This window comes from Ambystoma mexicanum, chromosome 2p (assembly GCF_040938575.1).
Source record: "Ambystoma mexicanum isolate Mex_15411 chromosome 2p, UKY_AmexF1_1, whole genome shotgun sequence".
NCBI classification, from domain to species: domain Eukaryota; kingdom Metazoa; phylum Chordata; class Amphibia; order Caudata; family Ambystomatidae; genus Ambystoma; species Ambystoma mexicanum.
Window position 1 is genome coordinate 610,072,306 of NC_090923.1, and position 25,898 is coordinate 610,098,203.

General features: G+C 46.1%; 1 protein-coding gene across 2 annotated transcripts in view; it reads right to left on the reverse strand.

Moving 5' to 3' along the window:
• Positions 1 to 25,898, reverse strand: part of SEMA3F (semaphorin 3F) — a 365,356-nt gene that overhangs the window by 295,523 nt on the left and 43,935 nt on the right. For both annotated transcript variants that reach the window (XM_069644139.1, XM_069644138.1), the window contains exon 2: positions 7,023 to 7,191. In XM_069644139.1, the coding sequence (XP_069500240.1) occupies positions 7,023 to 7,137 (115 nt within the window). In that variant the 5' untranslated portion in view covers positions 7,138 to 7,191. The remainder of the gene's footprint in view (positions 1 to 7,022; positions 7,192 to 25,898) is intronic.

The window sequence follows — 25,898 nt, forward strand, 5'->3', positions numbered from 1 at the left end:
AGATTGGTTTCCTTCGCGCAAATGATCCCCGAGTCAACTGGTACGCCAGTTTCTTCCCCTGCCATTTCCCAACCATCAAATGAAATCTTTGATTGGTATCATAGCTAGTAAACAGGTATTCTTTGTGGGGTTTAATCAAAGGCCCCAATCCAACAGAACTGAGGGGCCCACTGAAAAAGGTGCCATGCCAGACTCTGGGGTTTCTGCAAGTAGCACAATGAAGGGGCATATGAAAAAGGCATTCCCATCATTATAAATGGAAAAGCAGCATTTTAATTCACAAAGGCAGACCCTTTTTGCTTGTTGTTGGGCAAACTTCACAAAGGACTCTCCCCACTGAAAGCCTGGCTTGCATCCCAAGTGTTTACAACTGCAATAAACTGTGGTTGCTAAGGGTGTTGAAAACAAACTTTCCCCAGACTTGGTTGTCATTTCTGTGCAGAGCAGATGATCTAGCCAGTGCATGACCGGAAAGTAGAAAGTAGGGGGGGGGGGGAGTGAAAACAGGGACTGCAATCAAGGCTGAACTATGAAAAAAGGAGAATAGAAGCTTTTCAGATCAAATTGGTGGTCCCCTTCGGATAAGAGGACAAGATTCCAGTTGTCTGCAAGGCTTTGTGACATCACATGGCTGGCCTAGCTCATTATCTGCAGTGGGGGGGGTGGGGGGTCTCTGTGTTGGTCGGTGCATCCCAAGTATTTATGACCTGCAGCCTACCAACTTTAAACAAGGAAGAGGCTAATAAATATATTTTTTTAACTCTGGTCACATGCTGGCCAACAGTGGCAAATGGCCTGGAGACAGGAGAGCTACAGTTTGCAAAGCATGAAGATTTCCTATTAGTTTAAATCGACTATCACAATTGTTGCATTTTTGCAGCAACCACAAATCACACTGCATACATGTACGTTTCATTTTTTAGATAATTTCAAACTGATTTGTTGAAATAAAATATGTCCACCTGTGACTTCAGGAAATCTAATGGCAAGCTAAAATGAGTTTCTGGCTGCTCTGAACATGTTCTGAATTTAAGAGTTGGCGAACTGGAGGAGGATAGAATTAGATATGTAGGGAGTAAATTGCATGTTCCTAACTAATATGCTTTTTGTAGAAATGGAGGAAGATTGCCACGCGGCTGTGCAACAAGGTATGGGCCCGGCTGTCGTTTAATTCCCCATGATTAGCTGAATCGGAATACATATACATTATGGCAGTTACTAGTAAAGCACTACGTGTTTGGCACACAACTAGATTTCTGCCAAAAGTGGACATAAAAACAAAAAGGGGATTTCAAATGGGAGTTGCCATATTTCTGCTGTACACTCCTAAACCAATCCTGAGAGAGAGAGAGGCTGGCCCACGGGGGAAGAGAAGGGTAACTGTCCCATCCTGGTTGTGGGAATTCTTGCAGGGCACTGCCCAAAATGTAAAGCTTGATGGTGTCATCACTGGTATATGAAGTGGATGCCGTATGAGAGAAGGGGATAGCGGCTCAAAATTACCATCTAACAGCTGCAAATATACACCAAAGGAGATTGCTGAGAATGCATCTGGGTGGAGCTGTCTATTGCTGGGGAGGCCTAAGCCTCACTGGGCCCTATGGTGAAGAGCTGAGGGACCATCCTTGAGAGTGGAGTGACCAGAACCCAGCCTTGCAACAGGGTCCTGAAATGCAGCTGGCTTTCCTGAACTTTAAACAGGTTTTAAATGCAAGTAGAATGGAGTCATTTGAAACCAAAAATGTGCGAGAGTCTGCTTGCCTTAAATCCTTGCCTTTCATGGTGGGTGTAGGGGGACGGGCAAAACTGTGTAGATCCTTAGCGCATTGAACTAAACATTAACTTGATTTAATTGGGTAATCCTATTGGTCCAGCTTCCCAACACAGACCTTTAAGTGGAGGGGGCGGGGTGAAATAATAGTTGCCATATGCATTTGTACAAATCAGTAAACCAAACTGCTAGCCTTTTAAGCGCACAGAATACAAATTGTACAACACTGCGTAATTAAATCAATTTTGTTCACTGACCAGTGTTGATTATTTCTTGAAGTAAACTCTGTAGAAAGTAAAGTATTGCGATATGTTTCTCCCAACCAATTTGTGCAATTTATTTATGTAACAAAAAGTTTAATTGTGAGCCACAAAGAAAGTGGCATGTGTTGTTTTAGTGTGATCCCCATTTCAATTATTCAAATAAATACACATATATTTCCTGTATGCCGGCCTAGTCTTGGCTCGCTGGTAGCTCAGGTGTTGGGATCTAAGGAGTAGGAGATGAATTGAAAATAGGGCTGAATAAAGAACTGACTGAACAGTTTATTGTGTGGCACTTGGCTTGCAGAGGGAAGGAACTCCCCGTGTTGAGGGTGGCCTCTCAAACCGTTACAGCTTGCAGAGTACGTGAATGTTCATTATTTTTTTAGCACACGGATTGTTGTGTATTTTCATATGTCAAAATATCTGTGCAGCCCACACGGATGAATACTTTTGTTACCTAGCAACCCTAGATGCTGGAAACGTATGCGTTCTGATGTGGTGAGGTCTACAAGACTGCACTATGCTCCTGGGATTCAGGACACTCTCCTGATATTTGTCTTCTCTCAAATGGAGGGGCGGAGGGGGCAAGAGAGGGGATGGGAGGGTGAGGTCTTGCTTGATATTCAAAACAAATACCAGACTGCACTTCTCTCCCAGACTCAGTCGGAAACCATAGTTGACAGCCAGAGCCAGGCTCCAATAGGTCTTCAGCATTTCCTTTTCCAATGACCATAACGATGGTCTCGTGGTAGGTTATGTGGCATATTTAAAGAACTCAGATGCCATTGGTACGTTCTTCCAGCAACATTTCACAAATGTGTCCCCTTATACTCGTTATACTATGGCAGTTCGGGATAAAACACACACACACACACACACACACACACACACACACACTTCCTTTTGTGGGGCATTCCTGCTTAAAAATTGTGTAAAAACACCCCTTTTCAGCCCCTGATTTCAGCAAGTGGGCCAACGCAGGAGGAAAAGGGGTATCTGACTATATTCATACATTTGAACTACTTTTTGTAAATCAGCACAACATTTCTGGTACAAATGATAGCTTTGCTCGAACTTTGCATTAGGAATAGTTTTGTGAATTTGGTTCCAAGTATAGCTCATGTAAAAAAAATGTTTAAAAAAAAAATAAAAAATAAAAAAAAAAACGACGTTTAGGCTTTCCCTTGATGTAAATCAGTGATCCACAGGAACACATTCACGCAGCTGAAATGCAGTTACATTGTAAGGGATAATTTCCATTAATCACAATTTCCCTTCCCTACAACTTTACAACCCAACGATGATTTGGGGGCTGTGCTCAGAAAAACTAAAGTCAAGTGCGATGCATAAAGTTAAACTGCAGGACTAACTGTGCTAGGAATCAAGAGCTTTTACCATATTGCTTGCAGGGGTGTTCTTTACGCGATAGCTGAAAAACAGGGACTCTGATTTTAACAGATGTTCACACCCAAAAAAAAAAAAAAAATATACATATATATATATATATATATATATATATATATAATCCATTGAAAATAAAAAAAATAAAAATCATTCCAAAATTGTCATGCGTGAACTATTCAGGTCCAAAGAGTTGGTGTCGAGTTAGATTGTGCTCACGTAGTTCTTTTTAACCCAAACATGAGTTTCAGAATATCCGCATTCAAGTCAAGCTGAAGGATGGTTTTGAGACTACCGAGCGTCTCACACTTACACAGCTGTGTGTGCCAAACTCGACTGGAAAGACTGCCAAAGAATATGGAACTCTACCTTGGATTGTTATTTAGAACTCAATGCATTGCTTCACTATTTAGAATTATGGAGCACATTCGCAATCTTAATGACACGACCTTGAAAGTCCAGCTTCTCGATTTCGCAATTGTGCATATTTGTATTGAGCGCCAAATTCAAACGAACTTGGGAAGTGAGGACACGAACATTGGCATGCATAGGAGTGGGAAATTATGCAGACCGAGCACGTTCGGTCAGAGTTTTAATTTATACATCAAATTTGGTTCAATTCAAGTCAATGGCAAATTGCCAAGTATACTGAAATCCTTGTTCAGGAAATCTCAACAGAAAGATGGAGATATATGTATATATATTGCCCGATTCACAGAAGCGTTATATAATGGCGCAATCCCGGGGAAACTCTCTGGCCCATAGTGTTTGGGCGCAGTACCTTTAAGACACAAGATTTATACTTGTGGGCATATGGTGACATTTTTATGCATAATCGTTTACTGAAATGTAAACAGCTTTACAGCAAAGTATTTGAATAGGCTTTTCCCAGTCTGTTTCGATTCTCCACTGCTGCCCTTTTAGGTTTTCACCAAGCAACCCAATGATCTTCCCTCCTACAGTTTTCGTGCCTGTGCAAACTTCAGTGAAGCGGCCTCTGCTAGAATGCAGTTCAGGTGTGCTAGTTAATACCAGTTTCAGCTAAGACTTAAGGTTTCTGTAGTTTTCTGGTAGCAGGGAACCACCTCTCCACATTACGTTGATGGAGTTGCCCAAAGTGCGACACTCCAGAGCCAGTCATGTGTTATTCTGGTGCAGCTAAAGCTGGAGTGCCACACTGCCGACTGCCCCTTAACTCTCCCCCACTATGGTCGTCTCATCTATGAAAAGGTGGGGGGGGGGGGGTGGAAACGCGGGTTTGCTACTGCTGGAAAGGACTACAGAGGCCAAAAGTCTTAGCTGCAATGGGCATATAGCAGCCACCTGAAGTACATTTCAAGCAAATACTGCCTCCCTGTAGATTGCACAGCTATACAAATGTTAGGAGGGAAGATTACTGGGCTTTGTGGCGAAGTTAAGTAGGGAAACGAATTGGTTCTCACCTGCTTGACAAAAAAATATATATATCTCCACATCTCTCAAGAGCAAGGATTTGACAGTGGCAAATTGAGGCAATGAATTGAAGCGGCCAGCGGAAACCACTGGTAGGACAGAAGGGAGGACTTGGAATGCTCGGTCATGCCTTACATGGCAATTTATGCCCTCCGGTATGCTTTTTTATATGCACCTTGATTATAGGTGTCAGTCACCCACCTGCTCACCATTATACCTTCTACCATATCCTACATCTGTTTTTTTCAGTGCAATTTTGCCCAAATGATTATGCTTTACGCTGTCCCTCTGCAAGTCAAAGTTTGTCAGAATTATAGCATTTCATAAAACATAGGAAGCCGTTCATCAAAACGTAGTCAATACAATTAAAAAAAAAACGAGAAAAAATAAATTCTAATAATAGATAATGCCTAATTTTTAGGGCCTGTATGAGATGACGATAAATCCGAAAAATTGTGGGGAAATCAACCCTTAGTGCAGGAAAATACTGACTGCATTGCCGTAAAATTATCATCAACGTTTTGGATCTGGTATGCAAGTAAGCCGGGCAACAAGAAAAAAATGAAATGCAAAAGATCTTCACAGGGAGCATAACAAATTAACCTGTTTTTATCGGCTGAGAGACCGAACCATGCAGAGGGAATGGCTCTTAAAGCAATGCAATTAAATCGTGGGTTTGTAACTAAACATCTATCATCTAAATGATCACTCGGAGAGATAATCCTGCAGGATATCAGTTGGCAACACTGCATGTCTACAATTGGACAGATTCCCAAAGTCCTTTCCAAGGTTTCCCTATGGGATTTTTCCCCTGTAGTGATTTCACTCCACTGTTGTGATGGTAGGCCCTGCTGTCTGCTCCAGTACGTCTTCTGCCAATGTGATTTAGGACCAAGTGCGGTACAACACCCGCTGCTAAGAACAGCAACCCATTCCATGGCACCCCAGCACTTCTCACAATCACCCTACCCCCAACTAGAGGTGCACCAATACCAAGGCATAACCACACAGATGGAAACCTAAACGTTCAGGAGGTCCCCACTCTCTGCCTCCCACATATGAACATGCTTAAAGTCTAAGTTCCAAAACAAAACATGCATGCCAATTAAGGTACAAGCGACAAATGACCACACCTTCCTACGGCCATTAAGCATTGGAGCACTACACCTCGCCAACTTCTAGAACCGAGTCGACCAATCCATCTGCACAGGAGGCACCACTCCTGGTTCAGGTACCTCAGGTGCTCTCTCCACAACACCAAAAAACAGACCTCCATGTTGAGCTCAGGTCACTTCTGCTTCGCACACATCACCACAACAGCAAAGACATCTTGCAATTTAAAAATCCCCACCTGTCTAAAGCAGGCCCTACGCTTTCAGATTTGCCAGAGAACCTGAAGAAAATGAATGGCCGTAAAGAGCGGTAGAACATCCTGTGAATTATTAGGACACAATTTGGTCTGGCATGAAGAGGGCCACAATGTTGGTCTGTTGCTTTCAGGTATGATGAAATTACAGGACAGCAGAGTTAGCAATAACAATATACTCTAAGTGTCTACCTAGCAAGAGGCTCATTGTATAGGTTAATGAAGAATGACAATCATTGGATATACAATAAAACGTACTCATGGCGAGACCAAGGTCCACTCCAGGTTTACAACTAAAACAGGCTAACCTAGAGGGACAAATCAGGGCCCAGGCTATAAGGCTCTGCCAAGATGGGACCATTCAGGAATTTGGTCAATCTAACTGCATCCATAGTCAGCTCTTCAGTTCAACACTGATCATTTTAAAGAAATTACACCTATGCCTTTTGCACTCAGGTCAGCATTTCCTATGACCTACAGTTCAGGGAGACCCTGGAATCCGACCATTAGAAATGTACCTCTGCTGCCTGGTTTAGAAAGGTGGCCAATGGTCAACAGCAGCCATGTCCAGCACACATCGGTTTTCATTCTCTGGAGCATGTAAATCACCCATGAGTAATAAAGTGTAATTCTACATCTTAAACCAACCCAAACAATAATGCATCAAACTTCAATGCACTCTAAGAAACTCTAATCTGCAGACATACCAGAATGTGATTGATCTTAAGTGCAAATTAGGTCAGGAGAGCGTGGCTTGTCCTCTTACCTTTGAAGGAGAGCTGGACCCTTGGTGCAGTATACTGCTGCTCCTTGGTGTTGGAGGATGCCCGCCAGCAGAGGCTGAGCAGGCCAGCCCAGAAAAGCAGGCCAGCGGCGGGCATGGCTGGCAGGTTTGTGATGGCTCCAAATCCGGATGCAATCCGTGGGGGACCAATCTATAGACAAGAGAGAATCATGAGTTGGAAGCTGCTCAATGTAACCGGCCAGGAAGCCTTCTGTAATACCACAGAGTAGGACAATCACAAAGTCTTTGTTCACATTATCATCTCCTAAGCACCCAATATCTTCTATGGTTTATGGGACATCTACACAGATGGGGCAATTATGGGATCTTTCGGTACTTAGTTCGAGGGACAAGAACCATAAAATACCTGAAATGTGTGGACACTTTAGGCTAAACATTCAAATCTTGCCCTGGCTCCTTTGAGCAAAGTCTGAGTCATATCAAATACAAAACATAAAAATGAAAAGTATTCCTTTCCCGACTGACTAGTCCAACGGTAAAATATAGTGGCACAAGGTACACCACCAAACCACAATGCCCTCCAAAAAATAAATAAAAGTTGAATGGTCAATTCAGCCAGGGTTTTTCTCCGATATGGTGCTGTCCCCTTTTGCCACTGCTTTGGAAGTGACCAAAAAGAGATGGATGGTATTTTATTGGAAGTTTCCAGTTTAAATTAGGGTCATTATAATTACCCAAAGATGCCTCTTATCAGATCTATCAGAGAGTCTCAGGTCGGGTGTCAGTGGAGGGTGTTTGGACGTAGGGCTTAGGGAGGAGCCATTTCTTGAAGAGGGTGGTCTTGAGCCCTTTAACTGTGAAAGTGATGGGGCGAGTTGGATGCTGACGGGAAGGTGGGCGAGTCAGATATTGATGGGAAGGTGGTTTCGTAATCTCAGACAGAGAAGACCAGTCTTCTGGTTCTTTCATTCGTGGACTGTTGTAGTTAAATTCTGGACATGTCCTTAACTTCAGGTACATCGCAGGCCTCCACAGATGTGGAGTTTCTCATTGGGGTAGCTTGGTGGCAGCCTTGTAGATGATGCAACAGGATTTGAAGATTATATGGGCTTTCAGCTGGAGCCAATGCAGTTCAATGAGGGTTGCAGTGATGCTGAATTTGCAGTTCTTTGGGGAGTCATGCTGCTGCATGCGCGACACTTCTATGGGGTTCCAGGTTAGTCGCCAAAATGCCTTCCAAAAGGTGGGAGAGGACCAAGGCTTGGATAGTGCAGCTGAAGAGGTTTTCTGGGATGACAGGCTTAATTTTTCCACAGGACAGAAAGGTTGGTACCAAGCCATTTGTGTCTTCCTTGCTATGTGTTGTTGGAAGCTGAGGTGTCAATCGATGTCAATCCCAAGGGACTTGGTGCAGGTGGCAATGTGTCTTTGTTCAAAACTGCAATTTTCTTGTATCGCCAATAAATACGAAGCCAAAATCACCATATCCGTAGATGGTGTTGAGTTTGGCAGAAGTGGAAATGATGAATAACCCCGTGGAGTAGTGCCCAATTCCGCCTTTAAGAGATGAGTGTGTGGTTTCAATGGGCCCTGTGATAGAGTATCTGGTTATAGTTAGTGAATGGAATATCCAATTAAGAGAAATCTGAACTCTAGTGCTTGTCCTGAGAGCATCTCCACATGTACACAGACTTCAAAGCCTGGTAAAGGATAAAAGAGCAAGTTTGTAAGGCTAATTTAAAAATAATAATATTGGAGGTAAATATCAGATTTGCTGAGGTAATTGTTACTTTTAGAGAAACCATATGCCATGTGTATGGTCCTGTAGTGCTTAACCCATGTTTGGAAAGTGCATACTCTTTGCCCTCTGTACCAGTAAACCTTGTTTTACATGATGAAATGTGTGCTTGTGGCACAGAGAAAACCGCCAACTCTTCTAAGCTAATGTCCCTCATTAACCGAATGAAGCTGGCACTCTGGCATGATCAATCGAGTTTTTTTCGCTACATGAAAATGATGGACACTGCCTATTGCTCACCAGGAAGCCTCCCGCTTGCACAACAAATCTGATAATCTAAATACTAAATAAGGCTCTCCCAATATAACAATAAAGGTGAAATTAATTGGTAAACCTGAATAATCTTTGCAATCATGGTCGCATAGAGACTAAAACAAGGTGAGAAAAAACACTGGCATTACCAAAACCTATTAGTTTTGCCTGTTTTATGTAAAATTGTGAAGAATTCGACAATCCACTCAGTGGGTTGGCGCTCGCATGGGCTTTTTTGAAATGTTAAATGAGATTAAATGTTGATATATGAACCTCCGGAAAATGTGTGGGGCCAATTCGCACACATTTTTCTATGTTCACCGCACAACATACACATAGACCTGTGTACTCTGGGTGGACAGAGGCTACAGGCACCGTCCCCACTGTCATATTTAGTTGGAATATGACAGCCAAGAGTACATCAAAGCATCTCAGAAGGGAGGGGGGGTGGAAGGCAGAACCTTCCTCCTGCCATGGCCAGCCAGATTAACTAACGAAGTCTCCAAGGATCCACCCTGTCTTTTATTAGCTGCTGGTGGCAGTTTTGCATACTAATCCAATATAATTCAAGCAGGCCCACGGGAGGCCTGGTCGCAGAACTAACAAAAGACAGGAAAACCCCAACAACCTTTGATATGCACCGTCAACCTGAAGCCATTTCCCGCCTCTCAGTATCATGGGCAGTGACCCATCATGTCTGGAACTATGTATTTACAGTAGTCATCCCCAAAGGGGGACCCCATTCAGAAGGTACAAGCATGTGGTTTGGAGGAGACCAAAAGTCTGGTTACACCGCAGCTTCAAGGGAGACCGGTCCCTTTAATCAGAAAGCACAGAGAGCGCAATTAACCTGAGAGACCCTTTGATCCAGAAACAGACAGGACGATGAGTGGGACTCAGTATTACATATGTTCACCTCTTTACCTTTTCTGTTGAAAATCACTCTGGCTATGACCTCACGCATACAGGAAACTGTTGGTGGGGACCCAGAATTGGTTCATTAAGATAGGCTTAACCTACACAAATCACTGAGGCCCATGTTGCTTTAAAAGAGGGTAAAGCCCCTCTTTTGGGCAGATCATCCAAAGACTTTGCGAGGAGTAACAAGAAGAACTCAGCATTGGACCCTGGTTGAAGGTAAAGTCTATCTTACAGCTTCCGCCAGTGAAGGAAGGCCAGGATTTCCAAAAAGGGAAGCAAGATCCCTCCCCTAAACATCCCACAGGGAACAGAGGGAGTTACTGAATCCACAGGATCCTCCAGCAGCTCAGAACCAGTACCCAGCCAGCACACAGCGTGCCCTGCTCAGCTCTGCAAGCAAGCTTCCTAGTTGGCAAGTACCAGAGAGTCTCTGAACCAAACCAAGGACAAAGCTGTTGCATGCAACACTCTCCTCAGCTTTGGGCAGCCTGCCTTAAAGGATGACAAGCCCAGTGAAGAAGATAGGAGGAGTGCATCGACAAGCATCAACCAGCATCTGCCTTAAAGTACATTTTCGAGCCAGTCGAGCCCCTCAAGCTGCAACCGACTGCACCGCTGATTGTTGTTACGCCGCAGTTGCTGATGTCATCCGAAATGCCTCGACCAGTGCTTCAGACCCGCCAACTAGCATTGAGATGACGATTCCTGACCCGGAGCTGCCGTGTAGACCAGCCTGCAGCCATCCATCCGGCCTCGCTCGCAGAACTGCCTGTGGCCTGATTCCTGCAGCTGTCTCCCGTCTTGAACTCTGTTACAGAAGCTGCAAAGCACCCTGAAACCAACTCAACCCTGTCGAGCACCAAGGACCCATTGCTCCCTTTGTGCTGAAACCAAGCATTCTTGAACTATTGCGATTCATTTCTTAACCAACTACCCTCCTGTCAGTATCCAGAGTGCATCCCTTTTCGTTCTTTGAAACGGTCTTTACTCTCCATGCCTTTACAGGCTGGGTTGTATTTTGTAGCGTGCTAGAACTGTTGTCAAAATAATAAAGTAGATACTTGTATAAATTATTGACTGGACAGTCCGTTTTATCATTAGGGAAATAATTGTATGTTTGCTGTGTTGCAGTAACCAACGATGAACGACCTTGCGGAGATAAGCCGGCTGTTCCGTCCACGTTACCAAAATTGGACAAGGGGTTTTATAATTTGCTTGCGTTTTCATTCTGTTCAGATCCCTTCTGTTGTACTATGGGTGTGGGACTGATTGATGGTTTAGAAACATATTTTCATCCCTGGACCACTGGTGCCCCCGGAAGTTGATTCGTCATAACAGTGCACCCTTAAATATGTTAGGTTTTGCTATGGGGATTTACACTAACACTGGTGTCAGGTCGCACGTACTTTGGGGGATTCCAAATAAACTTCAATGAATTTCACACATTACACGTGACAATTATTAAAGCAAACAGGTGCACACGTCAAAAAGTAAAGTAGAGCAAACCAATGTTTTGTCAAGTCTCTGACATTTGGTACTTTGTAAAATCATTAACAGACACACATTTCTAGTAACACAGAATGTTGATCTCTCATCAAATAACAATTTGCTAAATACCCAAAAAGGAAGGAACAAAATCACTAACGTGAATGTGTCATGGTTTTTGCTCCAGTAATCATGAATGGAAACCTGTATCTTTTCACAAACAAGTCTCAGTAGGTCCTTGGTAGCATTTTCCAAATCGGGTATTTTATAAGCACATTAGGCCAGTAAATTAGCCAACAATACCGCTTTATAGTGACATAAAGAACCACAAAACAGGACTGTACGAGCTGCCCCTTAAACCCTGCATTACTGCCCCATGGACCAACCTGATACTCCAACCTAAGCACAAGGCCATTCAATCAATCAGCTAGCCAGAGGTCACCCACAGCAAAAGCAAAATCAAACTCTACCGGTCAGCCAATGAGAGATCTCCCACTATTCAATCGTGACGACTAACCAACAGGACTGCTTCAGTTTCCGAGAATAAGCGTAAACTATAAATCCAGTAAGAAAAGGCTTCACTGGACAACCAAGAACAAAAACTTGCAGATCATCAAGACGCCCCACAGTACGGGGGCAAAACTCGGTCATTGATATGCCCAATTGTTTACAGACTGCCTATTGGCTGAATTGCTGGGAAAGCACCGCGGGGTGCCGAGTTACGGCTCATCCTGGTGCTGCATGTCACCATGTGTGCAACACAGAGCGCACAGCGCGTCAGTGTGAGATATGCAGACTAAGGTTTCTCCAGGTTTAATTGCTGGATCTCCAGACAGACCCCTACCGTTTTCCCCAGTCGAACGCTCCTTAAATATATCTGTGGTTTCCCAACGAGATCTATAAAAGCACCATTGAAAAGCACTAAAGTCAACACTAACGAGAAGGGGATGTGTTGGCCATTCCAGAAGCCTCCTTCGCTCTTTTCAAGCTTTTATAAAGAATATTCATGGGTTACATGCCACTTCGCCTCGACGACGGGTTGTGGCCGGCGTGCTGGTGAAAAGAGGGTCATTTATTCTGGGGCCTTCTTGAAAGGGAGGCACACTCTTTCAAGTACAGCAGTGCAGGCGTTTAGCGCCATTTTGTGATGCATTCGGTATTGTAAAGGAGAGGCGGAGCCGCACGTCGTAGGCACAATGTGCAATAATGTAACCGTATACGAAGAGCTACCATATATGCAGAAACCCCTGCTTCTTAAAATGGAGCACGGTGTAAGGGGGGCATGGTTTAGAGTGCTGGAGTTAGACAGCTCCTGCTCCGAGTGGGTTCGTACTGGAACTCTTTAATAAGAACTGCAGAGGGGGGGGGGGCAGAGAGGGGGAACCCAGCGGAGCGCCTGTTGTACATTGCGAGGCCTTGTGGTCTGCTTCCTTGCTGGAGTTCATGTTTTAGCATGTCAATCGTGGCCATGAATAATTCAGAGGCTGCTTTAATCGCTGCCTGGGGATGGGACGGGGGAGGGCGAGGTGGCCTAAGTGTACAGCACAGCACCGGTGCACATACGCGTGTGTGTCCCACAACAACCACAGTGGGGGAGGTGGTCAGGCACCTCGTACCTCGACACCCAGGTGACCCTACCCTGGCTGGCTCTCGGCCTGTGATTGCAGTCCACGATCTGAATCTGAAGGGGAGCGGGCTGGGGGCACTGTGAGAACCCTACTTTTTGGAGGTCACCGTCTGCATCAGTATTCGACTTCCCACGGGGAGGCTCTCTGACAAGTACCCACAGGCATGGGGGCACCCCCCCATCGGCTAGATCTTGCAGTCCAAAAGGGAGTCCTGGGAATTGACTCCTTGCAGCCGGGGTACAAGTGGGGAAAAGTTCCACTCGTTGCAAATGTTTTCTTAGGCCTGTTACCTCAAGTCCTGCACTGTGCAAGAATCAACACGACGATCCTCCCATGCACTTGATGGAACATGTTCTGCCCTACCGCCAATTTAAGCTAGGAGGAAAACACAGCCCTGCCATTGGACCTCACGAACTACACCACCCTTTACGATTTTCATACCACGTGGAACACCTCTGGGAATACGCCCGTCTTGCTAAGCCCTTGGAGCAACACACAGCTCTTCCCAGGTATCCCATTTCTAATCTACTGTAACCCCAATATCAATGCTAGGGACCAACATGCATCTCCGACAATGTACTTCAGAACAGAGTGGCTTTAACCCCAATACCAAACTGTCAATGCATCTGACTGATTTAAGCCACTCTGTACCATTTCTATCCTATGCCAAAAAAATACACCGAGACGAATCAACTTCCGGGGCACCAGTGGTGCAAGGATGAATATCAGTTTCTAAACCATCTATCAGCCCCACACCTCTAGTACACCGGAAGGGATCCGAACAGATTGGAAACACAAGTCAATTATAAACCTCCTCGTCTAATTTTGGTAACGTGGATGGAACAGCAGGCTTATCTCAGCAAGGTCGTGGATCGTTGGTTAGCTGCAACACAGCAAAAATACAATTCTTACCCAATGATAAAACAGACTGTTCAGTCAAGGTTGTATACAAATAACTCCTTTATTATCACAATAGACAGTTTAAGCACACTACAAAATACAACCCACTCTGGGCAGCAAAGCAGAGGCCAGATAGCTTGAAAAGAAGGAAAAGGGAGGCACTCTGGATACTGACAAGAGGGTAGTTGGTAAAATAATTAAATCGCAATAGTTTAAGGACACTTGGTTTCAACACAAAGGGAGCAATGGTTCGTAAAATGTCACTAGTGGCCTTCGAAGGACCAGGGGGACAGAAGGTTGCCAAGCGAGGCTGGACGGATGGCTGCAGGCTAGCCATCATGGCGGCTCAGGAGTCGTTGTCTCAGTACTGGTCGGTGGGTCTGAAACACTGGTTCAGGTGTCTCGGATGGTGTGAGCGACTGCAGCATAACAGTCAGTGGTACAGTTGCTGCAGCTCGAGGGGCTCGAAAATGTCCTTTTTGGCAGACATCGGTAGATGCTTGTCGATGCACTCCTCCTAGCTTCTTTACTGAGCTTGTGTCATGAGCAATTCTACCATCCGCACAGGGAGTGTGGGCTCACCTGCGCTTTTTTGATTTTTGGATAATGAAAATGAATGATGGGAGATCAACCTCTGAAAATGTGCGAGACCCTTCTGCACACATTTTCTCTGTTCACCGCACAAAACGCATAGTCACGTGTACTCCAGTAGGATACTGCCTGCAGGCGTCATCCTCCCCTGACAAGTACATATCAAATGCGGCTCAAAATGTAACCCTGTGCTGCATTATCACCCATGTAACTAATCCTGCATATCTAAACACATGTATGGGCTAATGTAACTAAGCCACTTCCTTGTAACAGTGCCACGATGCCTCTGGGCTGTTTGCATGGTTTATAAATGCAAATAAATAAATGTGACAGCCACGGGTACATCAAAGCATCTCAAGAAGGGGGAAGGCACACCCTACTCCAGCCATGGGCAGCTGGATTAAAGTATCCAAGACTCCATGGTTCTGCTTTCCTATTGTTTAGTTCGTCTGGTGGCAGTGCATACTACTGATAGATAATTGAGGCAAGCCTGTTGAAGGGGCGTGGTCGCTGAACAATACTACAGAAAGGTGGGGCTAACACCCCCTTGGTATGCAATATGTGAACTTGAAGCTAGTTCCCTCCCCTCTGTATGAAAGGCATTGAATGGCATGTCTGGGTCCATGAGTTACTGCACGTACCCCTCTAGAGCCGACCCCTTTCAGAAGGGGAGAAGTATGTGATTTGAGGGAGACAGGAAGTCTGCGCTTGTCACAAACTTCAAGGGAGACCTGCGCTTTAATCAGGAGTCACAGAGGGCGAAGTTAACCAGAGACACACTTTGATCTACAACAGACAGGACGATGGGTGGGGCTTAGGTATATGTTTACCTCTTATCTTTCATCTTTCGTGTTGCAGAGTACTCTGGCCCTAACCTCACACATAACAGAAGATTGTTGGTGGGGACCCAGGATTGGTTCCTTAAGGTGGGCTTAGCCTGCAACAATCACTGCAGCCCATTTGGCTTTAAAAGAGGGCTGAACCCCTGAGTTAGTAGATCTGACAACTTGAGAGTAGTAAGAAGTACTTATTTAGACCCTGGCTGAAGGTACAGTCTACCTTACATCTTCTACCAGTGAAGGAAGGCCAGGATTTCCAAGAGGGAAGCAAGATCCCTCTCCTAAATATCTCCCAGGGAACAGAGGGAGATACCAGGCTCAGGGGACCCATCCAGCAGCTCCAGAACTGGTACCCAGCCAGCACACAGTGTGCCCTGCTAGGTTCTACCAGCAAGCTTCCTAGGTGCGAAGTGCCGGAGAGTATCTGAACTAGGTACAAGGCCGTTGCCTGCAAAACACTCTCCTAAGGTTGGGGCTGTCTGCCTTGAAAGGACAACGTGAACCTTGTGAAGAAACTAGGAAGAGTGCCACACAAGCATCAACTAGCGTCATTAATTTAAGAGACAGTCGAGCCCTGGAACCGCAACCAGCTGCAGAGCCGACTGGTCACGCCGCAGTCAGAGCCGTTCAAGACACCTCGACCAACACTCCCAGATCCGCCAACCAGCACAGAGACAATGATTCTCGGCCTGAGCCACCCTGTAGGCCAGCCTGCAGCCGTCCGTCCAGCCTTGCTTGCCGAACTGCCTGCCGCCTGATACCTGGAGCTGTCTCCCATCTCAAACTCTGTCTCAAGAGCTGCAAAGAGCCCTGGAACTGCCTCGATGTTGTCAAGCATAAAGAACTTCTTAAGTACCAAGTACATTGTTCTTCTGCCCTCTTGGCCCTTCCCCAAAGGCCACTAGAGACAGTTGCAACCCATTGCCCCTTGGTGCTGAAACCAAATAACCTTGAAGAGTAAGAGTGATTTATTTACCAACTACCCTCCTGTCAGTATCCAGAGTGCATCCCTTTCCTTCGTGAAACTATCTGTCATCTGTGTTCCTTTACAGTGTGGGTTGTATTTTGAAGTGTGCTAGAACTGTTTGTTGTAATAATAATAAATTAGATATTTTGCATACAACCATGACTGGACAGGCCCGTTTATCACTGGGTAATGTATTTTCGCTGTGTTGCAACTAACAAACGATCCCCGACCTTCCAGGGATAAGCCTGCCGTTCCCATCCACGTTACCAACATTGGACACAGAGGTTTAAAATGACTTGTGTTCCAATATGTTTCGATCCCTCTGGTGTACTAGAGGTGTGGGGCTGATTGATGGTTTAGAAACCTATATTAATCCCTGGACCACTGGGGCCTCATAAGTTAATTTGTCACAGTCGTCCTTTAAGGTGGATGGCCCAAAGGGGAGGAAAGTGTTGCAAGCAACCGCCTTGTCCTTGGTTTGGCTCAGAGACCATCTGGCACTTCCCTCCTAGGAAGCTTGCTGCATAGCTTAGCAGGGCACACTTTTGCTGGGTGGGTACCGGTTCAGGAACTGCTGGAGGGTGCTCTGGATTTAGCATTTTCCTCTGTTCCCTCTGAGATATTTAGGGGAGGAATATTGCTTCCCTCTTAAAGTCCTGGCCTTCCTTCACTGGTTGAAGATGTAAGGCACACTGTACCTTCATCCAGGGTCCAATTCAGAGTTCTTCTTGCTACTCCTTGCAAAGTCCTCAGATGATCTGTCCAAAAGAGGGGCTCAGCCCCCTTTTAAAGCCAAATGGGCCACAGTGACTTGTGTAGGCTAAGCCTACCTTAATGAACTTATCCTGGGTCCCCATCAACAATCTCCTGTATGCATGAGGTCATACCCAGAGTGCTTTGCAATAGAAAAAGCAAAGGGATGAAAACATGTAATACTAAGCACCACCCTTCTTCCTGTCTTTTGTGGGTCAAAGGGTCTCTCTAATGAATGGAGCTCTCTGTGGTTCCTGATTAAATCGGCAGGTCTCCCTTGAAGCTGTGGCGATGTGGTCCCTCCTGTGGTGGTTGCCTATTGTAAACAGTCCCAGATATGACAGTTCACTTCCCTTGATACTGAGAGGCGGGAGCTGGCTTCAGGTTGACACCTGGCATATCAAAGGTTGGTGGGGTTTCCGCCATCTCCCTTGTTAATCTCTAGCAGCCATGCCCCATGTGGGCCTGTTTGAAGTATACTCTATTTTATATGTTAATTGCTACCACCATCTGCAGAGGGTAAACAACCGGACAGGGTGCATCCATGGAGCCATTGATAGTTAATTAGGCTGGCTATGGCAAGAGGAAGGTTTTGGCCCTCCCCCTTCTGAGATGCATCATTTGAGATGCACCGGTCAGATCCCAACTAAATATAACAGGGAGGACTGCTCCTGTAAGCTGTGTCCACCCAGAGTACACTGGTCTGTGTGTATGTCGTGCAGTGAGTATATGAATATGCGTGCAGATTAGCCCCACACATTTTCCAGAGGTTGATCTACCATCATTCTATTTCATATACAATTTAAAAAAAAGCCCAGGTGAGCGCACACCCACTGTGTGGATGATCGAAGAATACATTTTCCAATCCAACATCTATTTCTGTACCAATACACAGTTCTGCCAATGTACCTCAATCCTGAAACGCACTGCCTGCCAACAGTGTAATAGGACAAATTCACACTTCTTTAATCGCACCTCAAAGTTGACTAGCAGCACCTTCATTGCAGTACTAAATCTAACACATAGATTGGTCAATGCACGCTAAACCGAACACAACTCAGCACATAACCATTTCAGTGTTGGGATCAACCCTGCCCTAAAGCACCTCCAAGATTTTGCACCACATACTCAAACACCAGATGTCAGTTCACATGATCGCTAGTCTCTACCATCTTTGTTTGGGTTACATGTCTGATGGGAACACTTCGCTTATGCACCACTCTCACCCCGCGCCATTACCTGCTCATCTGAGATTCGCTCTCGGAGCAAGCATTTCTGTGCACGTGTAGGACTGATTATTTTGGGTGATTTTTAAGAGCCATTTCAGAGCAGAGGGGAAAGGGTGGGGGTGCGATGGCATCATTGGTAGGGAAAAGTGTAGAGCTGGGGGTGATGGCATCATTGGTAGGTAAGAGAAGAATGTGTAAAATGGGAGATGAAGTGAGTGTAGGGCGGGTAAAGGCAGAAGGGGGGGTGCAGGGACTGAAAGGGAGACCCATGACGGGAATAGGGAGAGATTGAGGGCGACAGATGGGGTTGAGTAAGAACATATTGGTTTCTAAATGTGTTGGAATGTGGTGAGCCTTCTGAAGCCCGGATCTGAAGTGATTAGACGACGTGTTTATAAAACACAAGTGCAATATGTGCCCACGTGGAAGAGGGAGGTGGCGAGGACCCGGGGGGGTGGGGGTGGAGGGGAAGGCCTGGGTGTCTCACTAAACAGCACATTCAGGGACAAAACCATGCCGCCAGAACCCCGAACGAAATACGCGCAAGCACGTGGAAGCTGGCACTCGTGGAAAAGATGGCTGGGTCCGTATGTAGGTGTGTGAATGTTTTTACGTATGGTACAGCTAGCTATGAGGCAACGGGGTGCTGCGCAACACAGGGATACAAGAACATGGGTGTCGATAGGTTAGACGCTTACGGGTGCACTTATGCAGAGGGGCTGCAGGTTAGGGGGGGGGCGGATTCGGTAATAATTCGTGTGTCAGTGGCTCTACGGCTGCACTCCTTTTTAACCTGCAATTCTAGGAGTCTCACAAGGTCTAACCTTCCTAACCGCACTGCCGAGTCACTGGGTCTACATCAGTGCCTCCCTTCTGTGGCAGCTTCTACTATCTGCCAACCAGGTTATAGTGCGGCCCTAAGCTTATGCCGACGACTTCATGGAAGCAGCAGCGGTTCATCTACATATGTGCTCATTCCACAGCATAGAGGTTCACATTGAAACGACCAAAACAACGTGCATTTCTTCCCATTTAACACGCTCAAACGAGATCGAGCAACGAGGGTAATTAGTGGGGGATCAGGGGCTCCTACACCGCCTCAAGGAATCGGAGATGGACTCAACGGCGCATACCTATGTGCTCGTATGTTTCCCTGCACCTGCAAAGCACCCGATCTGTAGGCAGCACTCCATGGAAATCTGAAAAGCAGTAATACTGCCAAGAAGAAGATAAAGGGCCACCATGTTAAAGGTGGCCACAGTGCAGGGAATGCATGGACATGTCATTGGTATCCCATGAATGATGAGCGCCATCAGTGCAGTCACTGCAACACCACCTTTGTGTCACCACGTATCTAACATCTGTCACTCCTACACAGGCGCACATTAGACACAGCACAAAGAATGCAGCACCGCACCTGAAGCATGTATCAGGTCTGCACACCAGGTAACCAACATAATCCACACAGGAAGCACTGCAAGTCCAACCATGTAACCTTGTATCCACCCACTGAAGCTCTGGGCAGTCAAAAAGTGCTACAAGACCACACTTCTCATGGCTCTTCAATCCTGTGTGCTGTAGTTTCACTTTTATACCAGGTGCCCCAAGTCCTAACACTTCATCTTTATTTATTTATTTTATGTATTGGACTTTTGTTGCCAGGTTTCCATCTCGTACAGTTCCAAATGAACCCAGATGATGCGCACACCTCTCTTCTGTTGGCTGCGCATCCAGGTCGAAGGGACACAATCACTGAATGTTTGGCAGGTCACCAATTCAATGAATGAAAAGGATCAGTGCCTGAATGACAAAATCTGAGGTTTCAGAGACAGGCGTGACCACCTTGGCTTCTTTACTATTCACACTTCCAGAACCCTTGGCAGCAATTCCTTTGGGGAATGGGGAGAGCCGAGTGGCTTGGTTTGATGCTCAACTTTCTTTCCCCCAACAAACAGCATCTGTGAAAATCTGAAATGACTCCCTGTAGTTCAGAAGAGGCCTCTCTCGCTCAATCAGCCTAACCCCAGAGTAAAAAAATACAAAAAAATTAAAAATCAAATCACAAAAGCGCTTCTATTTTCATGGTTCGAGTACTCCGACGCAGTCTAAAGATGAGCTGAAAAAAGGGATCTAGACAAATTTGATCATCTAGAACTATGCAGCTAGCCTCGATTGAAATGAGAACAAGTTTGATGATATCTCTGGCTTTGAAAGCCCTTTGCTGGCTACCAATTGACAGTTAATTAACATGTCAAGTGCACATGAGAGCATAGAGCCAGTTTGCTCACAAAAATGAGTCCCTCACTAAATATCCAAAGAAACTGGTCAAGGAAAAGTGATTCAATCTGCCAAGGCACATTTGCGAGGGGGCAGCATGGAGGTCACACCATCGAGGTACAGGTTTGCAAGTGTTTGAAACACAGATTTCCCAATGTAGAGCCCTAGCAAGCATTCAAAGAGGCCTGTGCTCGATCACCCAAGAGTAGATGACCCTGCCCCCCTTCCAAGGATGGACCAGGCCCACTCCACCCAACATGGGAATCACAATTTCCAATAAGGTCATTTAGAGGCATTTTGTTGAAGTTGCATACAAAATAACTCCCATCAGTGCCTCATGACGTCATCCTTTGGACAAAACCTCCAAAAAACAAACAAATACATATATGGAAGGCCTAAGAATCGGGTGCAGAGGTATATAGGAACTAGATTGACAGGGAAGTATTGGGGGTAGGCAGAAGCAATGGGATCAGATATGAAGCAGGAACTGGAAATACACTGGGGCGTGCGAGGAGAGCATATTTAACACACAGAAAGGGGGAGAGAGGAGAGGCCATCCAAGCATGCAATTTGGGGAGAGTTTGGGCAGTGGGGAAGGGGCGTGTGAGAATGGAGGGAAATTACCTCCCCCCTGGCAGTAATAAGTCTTGAGGAAGAGAGTCATAGGGACACCTCTAGATTGTGCGTCAATTTCGATCAAGTGGATGAAACCTGCAGTGCCAGTATCTGCAGAGAGAATTGCGCGTCCTGCCCAGCACACAGGCAGCGTGCTGGCGCCTCCTTGATGGTTTCAGCAGCCATTGAACTTTACCCCACAGCTTGGCTCATGAGGAGTTGGAGCCCCTTTCGGCACATCTACAAACAGGGGTAACTGAGAATTCCCAGGTTCATCTGGGTCTGTTCTAGAAAAGGGCAAATTCTGTAGATTTCTCCAATGTGCTCCACGTTAAGATCTTGGAATATAAATAAACTATTGATGCATCTTAAAAGGCCAACAGTGCTGCATTTCAATATTTAAGCTAAAAAGTCGTGAGTTTTCCAAACGCCTTCCAATTCAGGAATTCCTCTCTTGCCACAATCCAGTGGGGGAACAGTCAGGGAATTATTGCTTCACGAAAGGGTATTTTTAAAGCTAAAGAGAGCAGGCCTGTTTAACAAATAGGAGCGTGTTGTGTCCTGCTATGGGCACTGCAGTACAGGATGATGGGGAGGGGTAATTATTCAGGGTCCCTCACTACATCGAAATACTTTGAATACCTCTGGGAAGCTAGAATTTTACTTAGGGGGTCTTCACCACATTTTGCAGCCATCATTTTGTTGTATGCCAATGGTCACAAGTTCATAACAATCTTTTACTTGTGGCTGACTCTTTCCCACACTCTCTATCCCTTTCCAGGTTACCTCTTTGTTTTGAGATCTTCTACTTTCCCAGTGGGCCAGCCCATCTAACTCCTAGTCTCGGGGTCCGCCCCAGCAGATTTTAGGACAAGACATTCTCATCTTTAATCCACTCATATTTTAATTCACGGCAAACTGCAAATCTGTTTTTTCACCAAACGAAAGCAGGGATTACTGCTAGCAGAGGTTTTCCATCTCCAGGGAAGTCAAAGCACAAATTGCTAGTGGTTAATATTTGGGAGCGTTTGCTAGGGCTGAGCCCTTTGACTTATTTCCGAGCATCACAGCTTACTGTTCCATACTCAGTTGTGGTGTGCAACTTGATTTTTTAACCGAGTCCGTTTTCATCACATAACGAGCAATAACAGCGAGCCAAGCTGGTGCTGCTGTGCAAGTTATCCAGTTTTATTAATAACATAAGTTGCAAGATGACATTGCTGGGTGCTCATGCCAGCGCCCTGCTCTAGTCCGCTTACATGACCAAGGTGAGGTACAACTTCTATAATAACTGGCAGCACCACCACAGCAGGGTGGATGGGTATGTGGGGCAGACAACCACAGCACTAGTTAGTCAGGCAATCTGGTGTGTGCGTGCATGCATGCCACTAGTTTTGCCGCACACCTCCGCAGGTGACCCCCACTTATACATATGCAGGGCCTCGTTAAGCTGGCATTTACCCCTTTTTCTTGTGGTATCCAGCCAGCATGGGGTGCACCAATAAGAAAGCATATGCCAGGCTGCCAACTCGCAGTCATCAACACACTCTCACATGACTGCAATTAGTGCCATATAGTCACGAGTGGTATTTTTGGGGCAAACGGTACCTGGCACAGAGCGGGAACCAACAGGACAGTAAGCAGCCAACTGGGAAACCAGAGGGGCACAACCAGGGAAGAGGCCGCTACCACAGAAGACTTCCTGTGGAGTGTGCCTGAACTATAAGAAAAAAGATCTTGCTCAGGTGTTTGACAGGAAAGTTCATCAGTTCACAAATGATTGTCTAATTGTTAATCAGTTTCCTATATGACGAGAGCTCTTTTAAATCGGTTTTCTGCAGCATGAAAATCAAAACATTCCACGCACCACTTACAGACGTGATCGCGATGGTGGTGTGTTAAAGGAGCCTTAAACATTTGGCGTCTCATTTCAAGAAAAAACGACGATGTCATGCTATAGTGACTGGTATTTGTAAATCTGTCACCCACCCACCCCCCCACCCCCACCATTCCAATGAACTGGTGAGAGTTGCAACTGCAACCCCAGATATGTTGACACCGAGGGGAGCTGCAGTGGGCAGGAGCAGCTCCCCTCGGTGCCCCAACTTGGCACAGGCATGCTAGAACATATGTGAGCCCAGGCACTTCTATATGTACAAATTAACCTCTGTGTGTTGCTCCACAGCCCTTAAAGGCGGCTAAGCATCCCCAGACCAAAAATGGCCATAGTAGAGTTTAAAAAGCCCTCTTCGAGGGAGTACCTTTGAAAGTCAGTGGTGCCAATTCCTAGCACAGAACTCAACCTTCCAGTGACCTGAAGAAGCCAGACTTGCCACATCACAAACCGGTGGAACAATGATCGTGCCGTAGAGGCCCAGAAGCAAAACCTACAAGGGATGGCAACAGCGCAATTTGAGAAAGACTCAATAAAAAAAAAAAGGTATGGAGCTGTGTTTGCGTCCCAGATTCTACTCCCTGCGAGACCGATTCAGAAATGCATCCTCTTTGAGTCAAAACAGGAGCACTGTGTGGGAGGAGAATTCCGTTTGTGATGCACACGATGTAAAAGTGATCAACGCTCATATATTTGTAGAATGCACACCATTTCTGTGAAGTAGTCAAGACACACAGCTTGAAGTCTAAAAACAATACATAAAAGAAAGTCTAATTAGAATCCTCTTCCTATAGAGAGGCCTAGAAGGCGCCACACAGGGCCCGGTCTGTTGCATGAACTCCTCGCAGCATGTATGCTTCGCTCCTCCTGCACGCCCTGCTATCCACCATAAGGCCACCAGCATTCACAGAAACCAGCAGTTCCCCGCCTCGCCCTATTGCTCTCCACCGGCAGAGCGGAATCCCCCCAACTCTGCTCTTTTGGGTGCTAAATAGGGTTTATTATGTTGCCCCCTGCTGGCACGTTTATATTTCAGCCAACGAGGGGGTGGGGACATGTCGTGCCTCGTAAATCGCCGAAATTTCCACAATGATGTGGCAAGCATGCCAAAAAAAAAAAGTAAACGTCTTTACACATCCAATGACCAAAATCCGACATATGCAGCACAGAAAAAACAGCGGTGCGTTTTCCCTTTCAATCTGCAGTTTAAAAAAAAAAAAAAAAAAAAAAAAAAAAAAACACACAAGATCGCCCACAACTAGAGCGCTGGTGCCAAGCGGGATTGGCAACTCGTTTGCTGCAAACTCATTTCGGAGAGAGAAATAAAAAAAATATTTTTTTTTTAAAAAAACAGCTGTTTTCATAATATACAGTGTATAAAACCTAGCGGTGCACTGCGAGCGCGGCCAGTGCCTTTGCTGCCTTTTCGCTTGCGGTACTGCCATCCGCCAGGCACAGGGAACGCGGCGGAACAGCGAAATGGCCGACGAGGCGTCCACAGTCCTGCTGCGGTTCAGCTGTGGACGCACACCGCCAGTGTCACGTTTCCCAGCCGTTCGGTCCGGCTCTACACGCTCCCACAGCTCGGGCAGGGAGCCAGCAAGGTTGGTCTGAAATGGGGAAGTTTCCATACAATAGACACTCAGCGGCTCTGCGGTTGGGCCCAGAACATAAGTTCAGTGTTGCTCGGCTATCTAAAGCCAGAAGCCCGGATCATCTGCGGGAAGGGAGGGCTAGTTCTGCTATTTAGCGGCAAGACGCGTGTAACCGTGGGATGGCCGGGAGGTTTATCTGTGGAACCTGCGGGGCGGGCCGGTGCTAGGCCTCAGGCTAAGCCGGGAGGTTCTGTAAAACCAGAGACATACCTGGCCTGATATTTAAATATCCGTGTAACCGGAGTAACTCGAGTGATAGCGCAGTTGTCGAATGCTTAATATTTGCGTAACCTCTGGGGTTACCACAGTGTTGGATGCCGGAGCAACCCGAAGGACTATTCGGCTACCCGAGCTTCAACCTGTAGAAGTAAATGAATCTGAGGGATAGCTGTGCAGTTGTAGGCTCAAACTCGTAGACTATGAAAAACCAGCAGGGGTTTCTCTGTGCGTAAGGTTGGATCTTGAAAGATGCATACAGGGGGCTGACATATTTGCATTAACTGAATGAGAAGTCTGCTGCACTAGTTTTGAACTGAGGGGTAGTTCTGCTGTCCAAAGCAATAGCTTAAGAACAGCTGTCATCAGTCGGACCCCCCCCCCCCATCTACGGTTTGGGTCTCAATGATGTCATAATCCTAGGCAGCGCTTTGCAAAGGGACAGACATTTGTGGCAAAATACCACCACAAGGAGAGGGGACATGCTGGCTAGTAAAGGCCTTAAGCATACCTCTTAACTCGCCCTCTTTTGAAGGGTGTCACCCATCTTGGACACTTTTCACCACCGTAACGCACCTGCCTTCCATAGTCTTCAATGGGCTCAACCACCGAGGAAACCCTTCAGTTGAACTTTCATTATTTCCCATTGACTACAATGGGATCACCCCTACTCCCTCCCACCGCGCCATATCAATCTCCTCGGAGAATCAAACGACTGGGAAGTAGCTCTGTGAGCACATCACTAGGCAGCTCTATAAAGAACCAGATCAGTGATAACCTCCTAAACGCCAATTCTATTCCTCAGGAATGCTGGACTCCAATTGGTCCATACAGAGGGGTAAATGAAAAAATGATTTACCTTCGCCCAAGCTCATGG